At 48.2% G+C, this 18885-nt stretch overlaps 1 protein-coding gene across 6 annotated transcripts in view; it reads right to left on the bottom strand.

The window, feature by feature from the left end:
* Window positions 1-10856, bottom strand: part of LOC142579011 (uncharacterized) — a 465789-nt gene extending 454933 nt beyond the window's left edge. For all 6 annotated transcript variants that reach the window (XM_075688787.1, XM_075688827.1, XM_075688796.1 and 3 more), the window contains exon 1: window positions 10483-10856. In XM_075688787.1, the coding sequence (XP_075544902.1) occupies window positions 10483-10752 (270 nt within the window). In that variant the 5' untranslated portion in view covers window positions 10753-10856. The remainder of the gene's footprint in view (window positions 1-10482) is intronic.
* Window positions 10857-18885: the final 8029 nt, after the last annotated feature.

Below are 18885 nucleotides of genomic sequence, written 5' to 3'. Positions count from 1 at the left end.
TGGAGCGAACCGTCGGCAGCGCGTTGAGTGCCGCGCACCTCCCGCCGGTAATCAGCCTCAGTCCCGTCCCTCTCTCCCCGCCGCAACCACTACTCCAGGGTCTACGCTGCCGAGATCAGTCACAGCCGCGGCGTGCCTCACAATCAATCCACTTGGCGCTCGTGTCGAGCGAGAACTGGCGAGAAGGGTTGGGCGCGGCTTCGCGCCAGCAGCACTGCTGCGTCAACGAATACCAGGCGAGCGTGGAGTCCTGCGCCCCGAACGCGACGGAGTGACACAGAGCTCGCGACGTGTCAAGTCCGACACCTCCCTCTCGGCGTCTCTAATTTCGCGACCGGCGTCGATTTCTCATCGAAGCATGCGTCAGAGTCAATTGGTTTCCCCCACTCTGGCGGCACCCGACGGGAACCAATCGGGACGGGTCTAATGCGCGGCCTTTGTGTGGCGCACGCACCGCACCCCATTCATCGCGGCTTTCCCATTCAGAGGAGCCCGCACGAGTTAGCGCCGCGCAGTTCTTGCACCGGCCCGAGCGCGGAAGATGATTCCCGGCCGCCGCCCCAATCGAAACGTCCCGCTGCTTCCGTTGCCGCCGGCGCCGTCTTCTGCGCCCAGCGGACTTTCGCGCCGTCCGAGAAGGAGAACGGCCATCGCACTGTTGGGGCCCAAGCACTATCGCGGCCTTAATGCCTACTGACATTACGACTGGGCAGCCATGCGAATGCAGTGTGTTGTCACGCATAGCTTCCCAGCTACACAGTCCAAGCTCACATCACCGATTTTGGCTTCGATCGCGCGGTATGTTATATTTAGCAAAAAAACAAGAAAGATAAACATTATTGTGCAGTATCGCTATCATTCAGATGTAATTCGTTGTTGTATATAAAAAAAAAAGAAAAAACGGCCTAGTCAATGTGATTCATTCAGTGATAAACACGTGCAAAAATAGGTCAGCGACGAGGCGAATACCCTGTAAACAAATACTAGTAATGAACATATGCGGCATAATGCTCCAGGTAGTTTTATTTTGTAACCAGCGGCCATCTAATTACATTGCAAAGTTTATTGACGCGAAGATGACCATATGAGCATCTGACACGTGAGTAATATACGTTTGCGCTCAGAGTGCCAGTTCTTTCGCTCTCACAAAAGAATAAAGACGGGCGGAAATGGACTCTTTTTCTTTCTGAACAAAACTAGGTGTCCGCAGTAGTCGAGGCCTACAAGTGCTGCAGGAACAGTGAAAACATAGTCACAAAGAAGAGTGCGTTTAACGCGTGGTCGGCAATGACCCTAGTAAGCACGGCTAGCACGGTCACAGCGTTCCTTGCTTATTTCGATCGCCACATGAGACTGTCCACATGGCGCTTCCTCTGGCTGTACAACTCAACTCGGTCCGCGTTGAGCGCTTTGCCGTGGTGGTCTTACAATAGGCAGGGCTGGCTTGGCGTGCTTGGCCAGCAGTTTTTCCGTCCGAGCATCTTTTAGCAAATTAGTAAGACTGTTTTACCAAGCATTCATATGAACTGAGTGTCTCGGAAGAAGGCATTTAACAGGCGTAAAATATTTTTCTTTCTTTCTGGTTATTCCGGGCCCTTCCGGGAACACTACATATTGGAGCGCGCGTGTAAAAGACACTTCTGTAGAACGTGAAGTAACGCCTTCCTTTACTCTTCGAAATGCCGGCACAACCAGACGAAGCGCGCGTCACGTCCTCAAGCTCACCACCTAAAGTGAAAAGCGGGGAGGCAGGTCTTCCTGTCTTAAAATAAGAGTGTCTATGTGGCGCCGCCAGTTACAACGCGAGACAGGAGGTCAACCTCTTGGCGAGTGAGCCCTCTTGGCGAGTAACCACAGAGGGTCAATGTTGAGTTTTGTGGATCGTGGGGATTTTGTGGATCGCTCTTTGTGTGCTGAAGGTTCTTCGGCCGGGGCTCTCAATTTTGGGGCACATATGTGCCAGTTTGTTCGAGCACCATGTGCATCAGGTTTCTCATTATCTTCAGTTGCATGCAAAGTGAGATGGCAGCCAGTAAGATATCAGATTGAGACCCCTGCCCTTCAGGGGTTTAATCAGCGCCAGGGACGGTTTTGCAAGCTGGTCCCGATGCAGGGTACGTTATAGGCGTTGTAGCGCTTACTTAAATTTTAGCACATCGCATGCAAAATAGGTACTCAGTTTTCGCAGAGCTGTAACAACAGGGCATATGCGAATTACTCGAACTAGGCTTTTCCACACTATTAGGTTGCCCTACGCAACATGGCCGACCTCCCGCTCACAGTGCTATCATGCCGAGAGTACGTTTGCACAAAACAGCGGGGATGTATAGTAAGCAAGAAAGGGTGACAGGAATGGCGGCGACAGCTTGTGCGTTCCTGCTTTACTTCCGCTTCTAGGGTGATGCAAGCCACCGCGTGTGCGGGGAAACGTACTTGCAGAATTTGGCACATTCCCTATTACAGTACGTTCAACAGCTGTGGGCGAAACTAAGCGATCGAGACTGCAGCGCGTGCACCAACGGAACGCTTGCGCCGTCTATACGCACGCCGATCTGTATGTGCGGACTGGCAGGTGGTTCTGATACTCTGTATACGAGTCTTGCGACATAAACACGCACACATACGCGCACGCGCGCACGCACGCACGCACGCACGCACGCACGCACGCACGCACGCACGCACGCACCTTGTAGCTGTGGTACACCGAAGTTGCAGGTAACGTCTTCAAAAAGCCGTGGTGGGTTTAGGTGACTCCGTTTTGGTCATTCGAAGCCTAACGCTCGGAATGTGTTCACTGCCGCATGAGGGAGAGGATCGGCCAGAATGAGCTGGAATGAGAAGTCAGGGTCGTGTGTAGGAGCGGAAGACATTTAATGTACACAACACCGAGACTCAAAGGGTTGGTCACTTTGACTGAGATGAAGAAGCCAGTTAGCGGTGACTCTCGACCAACCGGCTAGGGAATCTTTCCACCACCAAACGCTGGCTCTATAGACGTATCCTGGAGGAAACTTGCGGACAATGCGCGCGGTGCAGGAGCATAACGGTGTTCGTGATAGGTCGTCGAAGTGATACGGCAGCTTTGACGCAAGTGCGGAACTGTTAAAAATTACATCAAGTCGGCGATGGAAGCCACTGATTGTTAGGCCGGGTTTCACGTCTCAGAGCGACGCAGGGGTCAAGAGAAACGTCGTAGTGGAGGGCTCTGGATACGTTTATTGTCACTCGGGCTCTTCAACATACACCTCAAAACTCAATGCAAGAGAATTTTTTTTTTAATTCCGAGCCTTCGGAATGAGGCCGCCAAGACGGAGGATCCAACCCGCGACCTCGTTCTGAGTGGCGGAACACCACGTGCCACTGAGTCGCTGAAGTTGACAAACAGAAATGAAACAAGATGACAGCAAACGGCGCCTGCGAATACCAAATTTACATGTGTTCATGGGATCGAAAGGAAACCGCAGCGAAAACGTAACAAATCGCTTGCAGGTTTCGTGTGATTCCGACGGCTGGTTAATATCATCTGTTCACCAAGCGGCCGAGTTATTTCGTGGCGAGGAGTGGGAGTGTAGAGGGGCCATTGCGTGCAACGGCGTGAAACAACCGAATTGCACTACATCCACCACCTGTATTCTAATATTATGCTAATACCTTTCAAGATATTCTCGCGAGCGGACGCTCCTTTTTGCGGCGCTTAAAGCTCCGCCAGCAGAGGAAAAATTTTTTCTGATAAAATGTGGTCCTGCAGGCCCGAGCTCTGCGGTCGCTGTTGCAGAATTTTATACGCACGTATTAGTTTGTTCATTGTAATCGCATTTCTTGCCACTCAATATAATTGGAATGCATGTAAGTGCACGTCCGAGGTCAGCACGCGAGAACGTTTTCCAGAGTCCTTTCGAAGTAGAGGATTGAGTCTATGAAGTGTAACCCATGCAATTTTGAAACATTCCGCGAAACCCGCGCGTGCTTAACAATCCAGGTTAAAGCGGCCTTTAAATAATGGCCCAGAAAAAAGCGACGCGTCACAAGCGCGATTTGCATTCGATGCGCCCCGGCCTTCTCCGAAAGGCCGTTCTCTAAAATGACCGCTACACGCACGTGCCTTCCCGCTTAAATTGGTTACAGATCTGGGTGTTCGTGGCCGCAGTATTAGCATTCGCGCCACGTATCGTTTCTCACTGCTACTCTCTTTGTTCTGGCCCTCCTTGCGCATACGCGGAATGACAGCTTTGTATAGCACTCCTGCAAGAAAGGAAGTGCAGCGAGAAAGAGAACAGCGGGCACCGTCGTTCGCTCTGCACGTGTAGCCAATGCGCTACCGCTTCAGAGCCACCCGTGGTCCCACACCCCCCGTTCCTTTCGCCTGCAGCATCCACAGCAGTGAGAGTGCGCTCCGAGGGAAACGAAGGTGGAACGAGAGCAGCGATCGGAAGGGCGCATATGTGGAGCTGTGTGTATACGAGCGGGAGAGAGCGTGCGCTTTGCATAAATCGGGATTGCAGCGGTCCGGTGATTTGCATTCATGGCCCACGCCAGAGGAGGTGGCATCGCGCGAATACACGCTGCCATGCGCGCGACAGCGCTTTGTCGGCCGCGCGAAAAGAGCATCTCGCGCGAAGATTTTATACAGGGGACCATTGTGCAACCGTCCGTCCCCGTGTTCATCACTTCACAGATGACAAGAAGGAAAGGCTGGACGTGGAACACAACTTTTCTTTTCTGTCTTAAATATTTTGTTAAACACTCAACGCTATGCAGTCCCGTTGAAGAATGAATGAGAAGGACTTGTGCAAAATACGGTGAGAACCTAACATTCCGAGCTTTCATGGACATCAAAGTTAGCGTGCCCACAGCAAGCTGTGAGATTCCTGTACAGCAACGCATAACGCAAAAAGCCATCACCGGAAATGCGCCTCGCAGTGAAAATTTAATATAGCGAAAAAATAGGAGGCACGGCTTGTGCTAAATAAATGTGACGTAGCCATGTAGCTCGAAGACATACGACGAAGCAATGAGAGAGAGCGTCGTCAGCGGGGAGGCCAGCTCGTCTCCTCGCATAATCACCTCACAGCATTTCGTTTAATCCTGTTTAGAAAAAAAGAAATATTGCGGTAGAACACTCTATAAGCAGTATTTAACAACTATATTAGCGTAAAACAAAAACGTGATACGGGTCTTGCTAATAGGGCCCCTTAGCAGCTTGTTTGATTAGTCGGCGATGGTGTGTGTGTGTGTGTGTGCGTATATATATATATATATATATATATGTATATATATATATATATATATATATATATATATAGCTTGTCGGACTGGCTGGTGGTAGTATCACATGGTTAAAAACCGCGAGAGGTTATGGAGCAAGGTAGCTGGTATCGTTGAGTGCCTGTTCCGCCAAAGGCGACTTGACTCTCGAACCTGCCTCAACCGCGCAAATGATGCGACTGAAAAAAAAAAAAAAAGCTTCTCACATTCAGCATTTCTTACAGGACTCACACTTGTTAGCCAGACTCACAGACGTATTGCACCACAAACGGAGACGACTGCAGAGTCCATATTGCTTCGGGAACGCCATCGATATGTTCCCACGACTTTGTCTTGCGCGCCCTTAGCTGGTTAGTGTGTACATTATACGGACATCTCGCAACGGATTGGTCTTTAATCTTCGTGTAAGTTCGTTTTCTTCTTTCACGGCCCCCAATATATGTTCCCACAGACCTTTCTCTCATTCCCCACTATAGCGATTTGCCTTTTCCATTTCGCTGACGATGCCGGTGAATGATCGCAGCGCGAGAAATAGACGTACCACATGTCTTCGTCTATCTGCTCAGTCAGTAACCTCGAACGCATGCGTTTCCTTAACGAGCATTGTGCGGATTTTCATGCGCTCTATTTTACTGCATATATACACGCCCCCGCATGAATGAAGCCGCCGCAGCGGCGAACCGAATCCGCGGCCGTCTGCTCAACAGCTCAACGCAACAGCCACTGAGACACCGAGGCGGGTTGGAGTTAAGTTGTGTCCCACCTTTCTCTGATTCTGTCCCTTCCCTAAGCGATGAAGGCGTCTGGATGAGAGCCAGCAGTGCATGGCAGTGCCCGCTAGAATACGGTAACCTGCTACAGTCCTGACTTTCGGTCGCTGCTGCGTAAGTTAATCCCACTGTGAAGGCGCATGAGCATGACGACTTAAAAGACAATCCTACCCGACACGACGTTCCATCGCTGCTCGTTTGTCGCTTTTTAATCCTACAGTTAGCTACCACGTGATGTGTACCCGCCGTTTGCACTGTGTGCACATGTGCACCGTTATTTCGATTACAGAGTGTATTTGTTCTTCGTGAAAAGGAGCAGCCGGCGCTCGCGTAAAGGCGCCGACATCTCTCACTTGTGGAGTATTACAACAAAGGAGAAAGGAAATTGGGAAAAGCGTGAGAACAACTGGATGTTATTATCACTCAAGCAGAACGATTTAGTCGCACACGTCTTATTTTTGTTTACTTTGCGCGCCTATTATCAGTTATTTAGCACCTTCCTTCGCGACAGACATGCAGGTGACACATAGTGCGCATTTGACCTTCTTGTGTTTCTATTTTGCTGGAATGTCTACGTGCGCAAAGTGATTCAAACGTACGTGATATTGCCATTTTGAGCACCACATGCGGAGTCGTTCTGCAAATTTACCATCAACACGAGTGCTGGAAAAGTCTGGCAGGCCACCGTCGGGAGTGTGCGAGCGCAGCGAACCGCGGAGTCCAGGAGCCAGATGCTGCGATGCGTACGCACTTCTTCTGTCTTTCTTTCTTTTTTTTTCGCTTTCCTGCTCCTTCTCCAAATGGCAGGTGAAAAGCTCGCGGCACTACCAACCGTTGCGTGGTGTATCTCACAACTTCTGCAGGCTTTAATTACACCTTTGATTTTTGACACATGTACTGTTCGCATGCCTAAGCGTCATCATGGTGTTGTCGCTTTTTCCAAGCATGCATATATATATATATATATATATGAGAGAGAGAGAGAGAGAGCTTTCTTTCTTTATGTTATGTTTGTTTGCGTTTGCTTATAAACTGGGACCATACAGGCTGTTCTTATTTCTTTATTTTCGCCAAGTTGGAACCAAGCACCGAAGCCTTTCGGGAGGCAAGAAGGCGGGCGGCAGTGGAATAGAAGATACTCGTGTCGCAACATTATCTGCCTCTCCATCCAGATTCTTAACCAGGTCCGAACCGCGGCACGAATCGGCCTCGAAATCAAGGGCTGTATCCAAACAGACACGAAGCCCCTTCTTGAGCACCGGAGGGGCGCAGCGATGATAGCGGGCTGGAGGAGCGAGAAAAGAAGAGGCGGCGGACGGGCAGCCAAGCGCAGCGTTGCCAAGCAGAGATAAGGGCGCCGAGGCGACGCGTTAATTAGCGTCGGGATGGGCGGTGCTAAGCAGCATCGAAATTGATCTCCTCCGTGGTTTTCGCAGAAACTGTTGCCACTGTGGGGTGGAAACACAGGTTGGGCGAGCGGAGGTAGCATGCGTGGGCTGTAGTGTATGGTTACAACGTTTGGCTCGCATGCCCTCGGCGCGCCTTTACCGAGCAACACGCAGCACGTGCCTCCTCCCTGCGAACGCGAACAGAATAGGCGGCAGCGACGGCTGCTCGCGTGCACCCATTTTTCAAGCTTGTCGTTTTGTAAAAGCCTCCGGGAAGGCCGAAATAGTTTCCGCCCCTTGAGGGAAGGACGCGTTTCAGCTTACGCGTTCACGCGTGTAATGTCCTCCTATTTTATTTTTGTTCCTGATCTTTTTCCTTCTTTCTACTCGGGGAGATGCGCGAAGTTAGTCACTGTCTAGCCGTGGTGATCGTTGGACGTGGTTTGCTACGCTTGAACGACCAGTCGTGAAAGTTCTTGTTTTGCTTGTCTGGCGGTAAACTTGCTCACTCTTTATTTTCTGAAATCGTCGGCCACGCTGTACATATACAGTGGGTGAAGGGGCCCGCAAATTAGGCGCCGCATTTCTTGACACCAATCCAGGTGCATATGAGCAGTGCATTCCAAAGTAAGGATTTTTCTTGCACAAATTGTGGAGATTGATACTATGAGGAGTTTTATGAGAACTGCGTAGTTCGAATGCTAGTATACCGCAGGCCCCGGCCACAAATGAGACGACTGGCATGCGTCGAATGGTCTTTTTCTTTCTGTCTCTGTCTATCTTTACTCTCCCAGCCTTTTTGCTTACCGTTTTGGACCAACGCCGTACGCAAACGTTCAGTAGAAAGCATATTGCCCGGACGAAGCATATGCAGTTGTAGTTCATAACCTGGTTCATAACGCTAATTTGTTTGAACGTATACTCTATAGCGACAACTCAATATGGAAAAGTAAGAATATCAACCGCGGTCGTGTGCTCAGTTGGCTTCCCCTATACTTGGGAGGGAAAACAGGGACAGAAAGAGGCAGGAAGAAGGAAACGGAGTCGGTGAGCACAGACGCACACAAGAACGCTCACTGCTCAGGCCGAGGAATGCAAGTTCGAAGAACGAGCGCAGTGTCGACGTAATGCCGTCTTGTGTGTCCAACAAAGTGGGTCCGACTATCCGGAAGACCCCGTAATTGCACAAACAAGATCCCTCGCTGCTGAGCAGTGATTATATTTTCGTTGCGTTGAATATAAACGCAAAAGTAGCGCCGTAACGGTGAGTTCACTTAGAGCTAAAGTGGTTTGGTTATAGTCCCTTTAGTTCACAAGAGGTAGATAATTTCGAAAAATTGGCAAGTCAGTAATTTAGCGTTCTATACAGAGGGCTCTGTCTGCCCTGGCGAAGAGATCTGTGGTTGAATAAGTACGTGTAAAGCAATGTGACAAAAAATAACCAGGCTCAGCTGCGATTGTCCTGGCGACGAGCGGCGAATATTTCTTGTTTGTTCACCCCGAAGAGCTAAAGCTATGCTCTGCTCATGCTCGTCGACTCATTGAGAACCGTAGGTGGGGGTTTACAAAACTTCTATCGCGTAGGGCGATGACAGTAATCAGCGTGATAACTCGACAATAATTAAGGCGCCATCGAATCCCGAAATTCAGCTCACGTCCCTTCCCTACACCTACGTGCACGGAAAATTTGTCTTATAAATTTATGTGGATGTGGCTCCGCAGTTCTGGAAAAGTTGTACAATGTAATGCGCTGTAAGATGAATTTTATATTTAAAGATAAAGTTGATTTTACAGCGCGTTACATTTCTTTCCCGCTTATGTTTTTTTTTTTCTGGATTATCAGTGTCTCTAAGTTTAGAGTCAAGCGTTAATACGACAAAAAGGCGTGCTGTTGCACCCTTCTGCACTCGATACACGCACTCAACACAACCCGGTGGTTATGCTCGTGTCACGAATGTATAGCGCGTGGCCGACGTTCGTTGCGTATACGTGTACATTCGGCCGGATAATTAAAGCATAAAAATTCGCATTTAAATACCCTCGATGGAGTGATAAAGCACGGTACAGTTTGCGTTAAAGGTCACCACCACGTGTGACTCGGATGTTTACTTGGTGATGTCTTGTTACAGAGGCGCCGTGTAATCACATGTTCAGCGACTACGTAACCGCGAACTGCACGGAGCGACTTGGCCGACTGCATCTCCGCATCTCTACTGGCACGCGATAGCAGTGACTTTTCACGTTCTCAGCTCCAGCGCAATTACAGTACGGCATCTGTTCTTTTCTTGGCGGGCAATAACAGCGATGCTTTCGCTGAACAAGCTTTGGGCTGTCAAATGTAGGTACAGCACTATTAAGAAAAACATTCTTTTCTTTTTACTTGTCTGAGAAGACTTAAATGATTTGTTAAGCAAGAACCGTTCGGTATGTGATCAGTTCTGCGACAAATCGTGGGTATAGTGCAAGGATATTAATACCAAAAACGGCGATGCTTTGTCCCGAGTACGTGGCTCGGTATCTGCGTCAGTGCGCTTGCGGCGCAGAGTGTGGTTGAGAAATTGTGCTAGAAATCAGTCAAAGGCAGCGCAACAAAAATGAACGTGAGTTCGTTGTTGCTGCGCCGTTGGTTCGGTGGCAGGACAGCATGGTTGAATAACACGGCAAGATGCACCAGTCATGTACGTCGATTGCGGTCACTTCAGAGTAAAGGATCATCGCATTACATATCATGAGTATCGCACCAACGTCTAGCCTCAAAGAACATAGCTTCCCTAGGGCTGGCGGAAGCAGCGCGCCTGATTCCCTCTTCAACACGCTGCTACACTGGAACATTCAGTCTTGGGCCATCCGTGAATAGATCCTAACTATATCAACAATCATTAAACACTTTCCGCTGACTCGTGCCGTCGTGACATCCGGTGGACCCGGCGCCGCCTACACACGTGCTACTCGGTTCGTCGTCATACTTGGCGCGTAAAACGCGGGAAAGTGCCGGAAAGCCGCGAAATGCAAGCGCTGCTCTTCCGGCGCACGTTAGCTCGGCCTCGATCGGCGCCCACCTGTTGTGCTGCAGCAGCTCGTCCGCCGAGGGGGTCCGCGCGCACGTCCAGCAGCTTCTGCTCGAGCAGGCTCACTCTGTCCTCAAGCCGCTGTAACCTGACCACGCACACCACGGTCACTGTCACCAAGCCGGTCAAGAGGAACCACTGCACCGCGACGGCGGCCAGGCGCCAGGCGAGCACGCCGTGGCCCGACGCGGGTCCCAGCAGGGGGGCCCGCCACGGCTCCCAGGACAAGGAGGTCCGCGCCGGCGCGTCGGGACTGCCCATGGTCGCCGCTCAGCACGTGCGCGTGGTCAGTCGGCGGGAGCGCGGAGACCGGCCATCGGAATCGCCCGCACTGTTGCTGCTACTTCGCTCGCGCCGGCTCGCGGACCGACTGACTGGCCGCCCGCGTTCGGAACGCCCGCGCCGGGTGCCTCCTCCGCGTCCTCCCTTCTTCGGAGCCGGCGTCCGCCAGGTGGCGGCATCGGACGGCCCCACGCGACACCGCGGCAGGCACGGCGCGCGCCCGTTCTTCGACGGCGAGCGCCTTTCCCGGCGGCTTGTTGTCGTGCGTAGGCGCTTTTCTTTCTTTTTTTTTTGCCTCGCTTTTGTTGGCGAGGTGCAGCGCGAGAACGTCCCACGAAAAGCATAAAGATATATAAAGACACCACAAGTGCCGACTAGCAAGAACGGTTTATTCGGCAATGAAGGGAGCTACAGGATTAGAGAATAAAAAAGAAGTTGTAATAAAGATATTATCAACCGATATTGTACATAAGATCATACGTTAATTGATCACACATTAAATACATCGCAATGAACAAATATTGCGAAGAAAGCGCGTCGCTTTTGATGCGATTAACATTATCGGGATACTTCACGTATATTTCCGGTATCTATTTATTTATTTGTGACATAGTGCAGTACAAAATTTGGTCCTTGCAGAACGGGCGCTCATACAGTGAACAACAAGAGTAAACAGGAGACCAATCATACGAATAAGTATTCCAAGATACAAACTGAACTACAAAATAATTGGAATACAGAAATTTCCGTGTGTATTAACTGCAATAAAACGATTGAAATACAAAAAAAAAAAAATCAGCACAAGATAGAAGTAAAATTAAAAAAAGAGAAACAAACAAACTATAATAAGCTCTCAATTTGCATATGTAAATACGGCTCGAGTAAGATATTCCACTCCGAAATCGTACGAGGAAAGAGAGAAAACTTGTATCTATCCCAGCAAAATAGTGGGTCAATGAATTCGGATGATCGTGACATGGGGCTCTTGTTGATAAAGGGGTTACGTATAACGTAAGGCCTAGTGATAATTCACGATTATTGAGAGAATGCGAAATACTAAGACGGTGTAATTTTAACCGTGTTTCAAGAAGCCGAATATTAGCCACCATTAGCTGAGTAAGAGAATCGCTGCGTTTAAACTTCGAATAGATAATGCGGAGAGCTTTCTCTGGATTCTTTTTTTTTTAAGTTAAGCTTAGTGTATGGATACAGTCCTATACATGCTCGAACATATAGATATAAAAGGGAAAGACAAATCGCACCGCAATGAGTTTGTGAACAAAGTCCGAATACACACAAGTGGCCGCGATAATAGACTGCGATGAGCAGTTAAACAGATTAGTAGTACATAGAGATAAAATAATGCGCGCACAGAATTCGACAGTGAAAAGTGAGCTTTAACACAGAACACAAAAGTGTATAACACGTTATGTACAAGTGCTAATAATTACAAATAATGGAAGCTACTTACATTGTGTGGCTATTCAGCGCGGTATCTAGTACTTGTTAAGGATGCCTGTGTCTTCAAAAAAATGTTCGAGTCCGTTCAATGCTTTTCGCTGTGTTATTTTCGATGACAATGGGCCCAGCAATTTCGCGCGTGAGAAAGGTCGGCGAGTATCATTGGAGGGTATAGTTCTTGTTCTAGCTGCCGTCTTTGCGTCGCGTCTGGGGCACTCGAGAAGTAGATGCCGAATATCCTCATCATCCTTGTCAAAGGAACAAGCCGGAGATGAAGCCCGTTTTATGCAGTATAGAAAATGTTTTGTGTATGCTGTCCAAAGGTGAAGTCAACGAATTAATGTCTGGGTACTTTTCGAAAGTTCGACAGAGCTCCGAGCGTTGTTTATGAGATGAGAAAGAAAGGTTTATAATCAAAGTACATGATTCAGTTTTACAAACATGGCTCCAACTATCGGAGCACAGTACATGCTCCGATAGTATGTGTGTCATATGTATTGATAAAGTAACTGGTTTAGAGCATTTTAACTAATCTTTGCATGTCCGAGCGTCTCTCCCACAGCCGTTCGGGTCCGCTTTTTATGCCGTTTATTTCCCTCTTTCGCTAATCGAGGAAATTCGCTGACCATCACAAACGCTGAATCTTTCTCCACCATCCGTCCTCCAACGTCCCACCCATGTGGTGGCTCTCCTGTCTCCAATGTTGCACAATAAGAGGCAACCACGTGTCAAACTGTGAACCGGCTGTCCACGCCTTCACCGGGAGTTCTCGACAATGACCCTGTCATCAGTCAATGGCCTCTTCGTGACGGTCAGGAGGGGGCGACGTTGTTGTCTTGAAGCGAGCTGCCTTGGGTGAACGATGAGGCGTGATCAGAATCCGTGACAGCCGCACGTCTGCCGGTGAAGCATGCCTCGTTCTGAGGGATCGCGAGGCACAACAGGGTCCACTTCGTAAAGAATCGATTCCTTAGTATTCTCATTAAAGCATTTTGACTTACACAATTCATTCTTTAGTACTTTAAAAATGCATTGTGTGTCCATTGGCGATAAAAGGGATGAGTTGAATATCTGCATCTTTATAGGCCGATTTTGCCAACGAGTCCGGTAATTCGTTGCCTTCTATACCAGCATGTCCAGGGACCCCCCCCACTGTAATATCCCTTACTGTTTTTTTTAGCCCTACAACAAGCCACACTACTGCTCCTGCATGAGAAACACAGTGGACGCCTTCACATTTACACGAAGGGTTCAGTTTCTTCTGCAAGCTCAGCAGGAGCAGTGGTTATTCCCGCGAATTCCGTCACAGTAAAATTCAGGACCTCGTATTTTACATCATCGACAGCTTCACAACTCGCCGCCCTCCGTGCTGCTCTAGAGTTCATAATTGAAGAACCGTCACCGGCATGGTCAATCTTCTACGACTCGAAGACCGTTCTCCAGCCCATTATGTCGCCATTTAGTCATGAACCGAATGAGAAATTAGTCACTTACATAAGACTTCTTCACTACCACTACCACGTAATAGAGAAAAAACACAACAAAGCATATCAGTGGATACCGGACCATTGCGGTATCTACGGAAACGACCGTGCAGATGAGGCCGCCCGATCTGCTCACGATGTTCTCCACTGTGTAGCTATACCGTTATCCAGAACAGACGCAGCTACAGGGCTTCGTTCGCTCGCACATGAACTTACACTCACACAGTGGAACTCGATGTAATTTACCAACGCTCTTCTCCACAACTTGGATCCGAATCTACGGCTCCGCCTTCCGTCAGGACTACCTACAGCTGAGGAGACGCTTCTGTGGCGCTTGTGGCTTGGCGTGGCCTTCACAAATGCGTACTCATTTCGGATAGGAATGGCCAAGAGCCTTATATATGGCATAACTGTAGCTGCGAGGAAACAATCGCCCACCTTCTCTGTGGGTGCCCCTCTTCAGTGTGCCCACGAAATAACTTTCAAGAGTGCTAGATAGTCTTGACAAACGCCCTTTGTCGGAGGGAAAGGTCCTGGGACACTGGCCGAGACCGTCCTCAGCACAGAAGGCTTTGAAAGCGTTGTTGCGCTTCTTGCGGAGGACTGGTCTTAGAGACAGATTTTAAGCAGAGCGGTATTCTCCTTTTCTTTTTCTCTTTTATTTTTTGCTGTTCCCCTTTTTTGTAACATCTCTTTTCTATTATCATTTATTCCCCTTACCCCCTTTCCTCAGGACAGGGCAGCCAGCCGGTCTGGGAACTGACTAACCTCCCTGTCTTCCCGTCTATTTCTCCTCCTCCTCCTTACTGTTTTCTTTCAGTAGCCTGGGTGAAACTTTTCAGTACTGCATGTGCTATTCGTGCATGTGGCTGGTTGTCATTAATATTTTCAAGACATGCTAATGCCGGTGAGAAGTCCGTAGAAATTACCCACTTCCTTGGTGTGTCATATGTATTGATAAAGTAACTGGTTTAGAGCATTTTAACTAATTCGGCTATTGTTGGTGACAACGTGCGTCCTTGCCGACAAGCGTACTCCACCTGTAAGGATGTTATAACATAAGCTGCAGTCACACTTTCATTGATTACTGAACCGTTCGTATAGATATGAATAAATTTCTGATAATTGTCAAGTAGCTGATTTAAATGTTATTGTTGCGCTGCGAATGTGAAAATGCCACATTTATTTTTAAGACCTTAGATTGACACTGCTATTTTCGGTGCTAATAGAAGCCATGGTTGGTAGCGGAGGTTTGTGTGCCAAAAAATCCCCATCGTGGAAGTTGTGATTTATGCTCTTGAAACATGGCGTGTATCTGTGCCCCCGGACGGTTCTCTGCCATAGAAAGAAATGGGTACGCAGAATGCTGGGTAGAAATTCTAAAGAGATATGCCGGCATGTTTCCAGGCTGTGAATTACGGTGAAATGTGGTTCCCGCGCTTCTGCAATAGTGAGGTGACTGGATATAGCTTGTGGGACTCCTAGACACACTGGTAAACTGGTAGCCTGTAACAGCTGTAGTCGGTGAACGGACGCCGCAGATAAGTTGCGCAATACATGCGCGCAGTAAGCACTTCTCTGGCGGACAATTGCCGAGGGAACGTGGAGCAGGGATGCAGTTGCTCCATCCCACTTCCTAATAATATTTATAACACAGCTAATTCGGTCCTCCAGGGCGGTGAAAACATTAATTAATCGAAGTTGCTGACCTGAAATCACGCCAGGAAAATGATGTTTCCGAACCAGCTTAATCTCATGGCCGTCTATTAAAAGACAGAAATGTTTGCCTCTTTTCTGTTAATGGCTAAACCGCGGATTTGGCATATCTACATGCATGCCACGCTCTCTTAAATAATCGCTTGCTGCATTTAAAGCTTTCTGCAGCCGATGCTTGAGAGCCTCTAGAGACACGGGCGATGTACATACGCAAATGTCATCAGCATACATAGATTTGTTTTATGGCTAGCGGAAGTACTGCTGGTAAGCCTGCTATTGCTGCATTGAAGAGAAGTGGACTTAATGCACTTCCTTGCGGTACTCATTTATTTATGGTGTATGCATCGCTTTGTGTGTCACTTGTATTTATATATATATTTCTGTCTTCCAAGAAATTGGCGATTCATTTGAGAACCCGGCCATGCACTCCGAGCGTTGAGAATCCATGCATGACATGAAGGTGACTGACTGAGTCAAAGGCCTTCTTAACATCAATAAGCCAGCAACAGAAATGTTCCCGCAGCTAATCTCGCGGCCAATAAACGTTACCAACTCAAAGATGCAGTCTAATTGTACTTGTACGTTTTGTAAAACCAGCCGTTTGACCTGGTAGACAATTGGTGGATTCTATCCACCATTGCTAGCCTAATATTGATTATTTTTTCCATCGCCTTTGGCACACAGCTGGTTAAACTGACAGGCCTAAAGAACCCAATAGAAAGGGGTGTTTTGCCAGGTTTTAGCAGCGGGATCACGTTAGCGATGCTTCAACTCGCAGGAACATGTACTTTCTCCCACATCTTGTTGAAGACTTGTAGGAAAGAGGACGTGCCTGTTGGGTCCAGGTTTCTTAAGCTGAAATACATGGTGTTGTCAGTACTAGCCGCTGTTATTTGGCGTATCTTGCAAAGAGAACAGAATATCAACTGGGCACGAGGTAAATTTCAAGCACCTTCAGTCTGTTGCTGCCCTGACAAGGTGGATTGATCTTGAACTGAGACAGGCTGTACGAAATTTGCTATTGTTCAGAACACGCGTTTGCAAATTCGCCTTCAGGTGACCCAAAAGAGGTAGCAAGGCTTTTGAAAGGGCTACATTGGGATTCTGAATGGTCAAGGGCGTTTATTAACACCCAAATTTTAGTTAAGGGAGCGAAGGGGGGAACGTAACGTACAGAACTTACGCCACCGTTGCTATCTCAGTTTTTGCATGTTCCAGTTAGATGTTCGCTTTGAATTTCGACTCTCTTGATAACCTTCAAGCTATTCGAAACGACGAAACCGACGCTCTGCTCTTCGTCTAACTGCTCGGAGTAGTTCACAGTACGCGTCGACACGGTAATGCCCTTCCGGAAAGGCTGTGTATCGCGTAACCCTGGAATAATTGATGGCATGAAAGTGTCCAAGTCGTCTGCTTGCTTCAGTCCCGCATAATTATATCCTCGAAATAGTTGCAAATGTTCGGTGACTCTAAGAGATCTTGCCGGATTCATAAGGGGATGCGCTTTGAGAATTGGGTAGTGGTCGTTACCCAGTGTCTCATAATGTGTGCACTATCTAATACTGCCCCCAAAATCAGAGCACGTTATAGTCAAGTAACGACAACTGCCGTAATTGTAGCCTCTTAAATAATGTGGGCAGTTTGCACTAGTGGTGAAAGGCTGGGTCACAGCAGAGCTAGTTGCGGCTTTTGCTAATTATTGCTAGGTTTTGCGAAGTTTTCGAGGTTATACATAACTCGATTAGGTTCATACTAAGCGTTCCTAGGTTTTGATAAGTTTGACGATGTTATGCATGGCTTGGGCTTGGCTAGGCTAATGCCAAGCGTTGCTAGGCTTTGCTAAGTCTTGAGAGGTTATGCATGGCTTAACTATGCTCATACTAAGTGTCGCCAAGATTTGCTAAGTTCCGCCAAGTTTTTGCGAGGTCATACACGGCCAGGCCAGTAAGCCACACAAGCCCCAGCAAGTCACAAGCATACAAGCCACAGTACGTGCATCACAATTTATTATGTACAGTGCTTCAGTAACATTCGTCATCATCGTCGATCCGGTCCTCGCCCTCGACGTCCGATCGTCGTCGTGGTCGTCATCGTGGTCGTCGTCGTGGTGGGTGGCGTCGGGGAAGGCTTCGCGAAGCGCTTGCAAGGCAGAACTCTTCTGTTCGAAGTTACGCACCGAGCTCACCGTGGAGGGATTCACGTCGAACCAGGGCCGGTCACAGACGCGGCAGCTCTGCCCGAACTATATGCCGAGGAATTGGCGCTGGAAGCGGCCGTTCGCACCACCCATGGATTTGCGGGCTTGGTGTTCTAAGTTCTCGGTGACACGCAGGCCCGGAACCGATTCGAATCGATGCGCACGATGCTCGGGCAAATACGAAAAAGAAGCTCTCTTGTAAAAGCTCAACTTGTAGAAGGTGGAGCCAATACATCACACGAGAATTTCATCTACCATCGGTCTAGAATGTGCCAACTTATTACTGAGCGAAGGATTTGAGGGCCTAATTTGGTCCCCAGCAAAGATGTTTGTGAGAATATCAGCTTTATATCAAGAAAGTGAAAGTGATTTTTTTTAAATTCCTGATAGCAGCGCACTGCAAAAAGAAGAAATATAAAGTGAAAAGGAAGGGAAAACGGAAAAGTTGTTCCTTGACGGCTCGTAACTTGTCTGCGTAAATCTATTTAACTGACACGCACTGATTGACCGCTGTGGTGTTTTGCTTGTCATTTTTTATTTAGTTTTGTTGTTGTTCATTCTATATGTCACTGTTCGCTTCCATTAAAGTTTCAGTTGAAAGACAGCGCTTTAATTGTCCCGTCCTTTCTTTCTTGTCTTCGTTTTCCGCGCGCTGCTATCACAGATAAGGTACAACTCGCCTGATTCGCCATCTTTGTGCAGTTCATTGTTCTTCTTCTTGAAAGAAATTCCCACCTAAAGTCAAGTCCCGACCGGTTTTCTTTGAGCCATTTCAAAACGTGAACGCTTCTTCGCTGTGAATCACAATTGTCTACAACTACCAGGTAATCGTCCACATACCACATCATTCATAACGCCAGACCGCATTGACCTAGGGTTTCTAACCGTTCTGAATATAGCGGGACAGTCCCAACTTTTGAGTCGAGACTTCTGAGACTTGATCCAGTCGGGACGGCCAAATATTGAGACTTTCGCTTTTGTTTCTGCTGTAAAACCATAAATAAACCAGATTTACTTACTTTTTATAGTGCGTGACAGCTCGTTTGCACATTCTTCTTTCTTGTGTTCTGTTGCATTCTCATAAAAGCGATTTCGTTTCTATCGTGGATCTAGTTCAGTTGTAGGCGCTAACCGTTCACACTATACCTCTATCCGCATTAGTAACCGTCTTAGGCAGTCAACTATACTGCACCTTTTTGTTGTAAATTACGACACGGCAGGTCTGAAAAAAAAAAAAAGATGGTTAGACTTTGG

The sequence above is a fragment of the Dermacentor variabilis genome, chromosome 1 (genome assembly GCF_050947875.1).
Source record: "Dermacentor variabilis isolate Ectoservices chromosome 1, ASM5094787v1, whole genome shotgun sequence".
Classification (NCBI taxonomy): Eukaryota; Metazoa; Arthropoda; class Arachnida; order Ixodida; family Ixodidae; genus Dermacentor; species Dermacentor variabilis.
The sequence above is the reverse complement of the archived record's forward strand: the minus strand, read 5'-3'. Positions and strand labels throughout refer to the sequence as shown.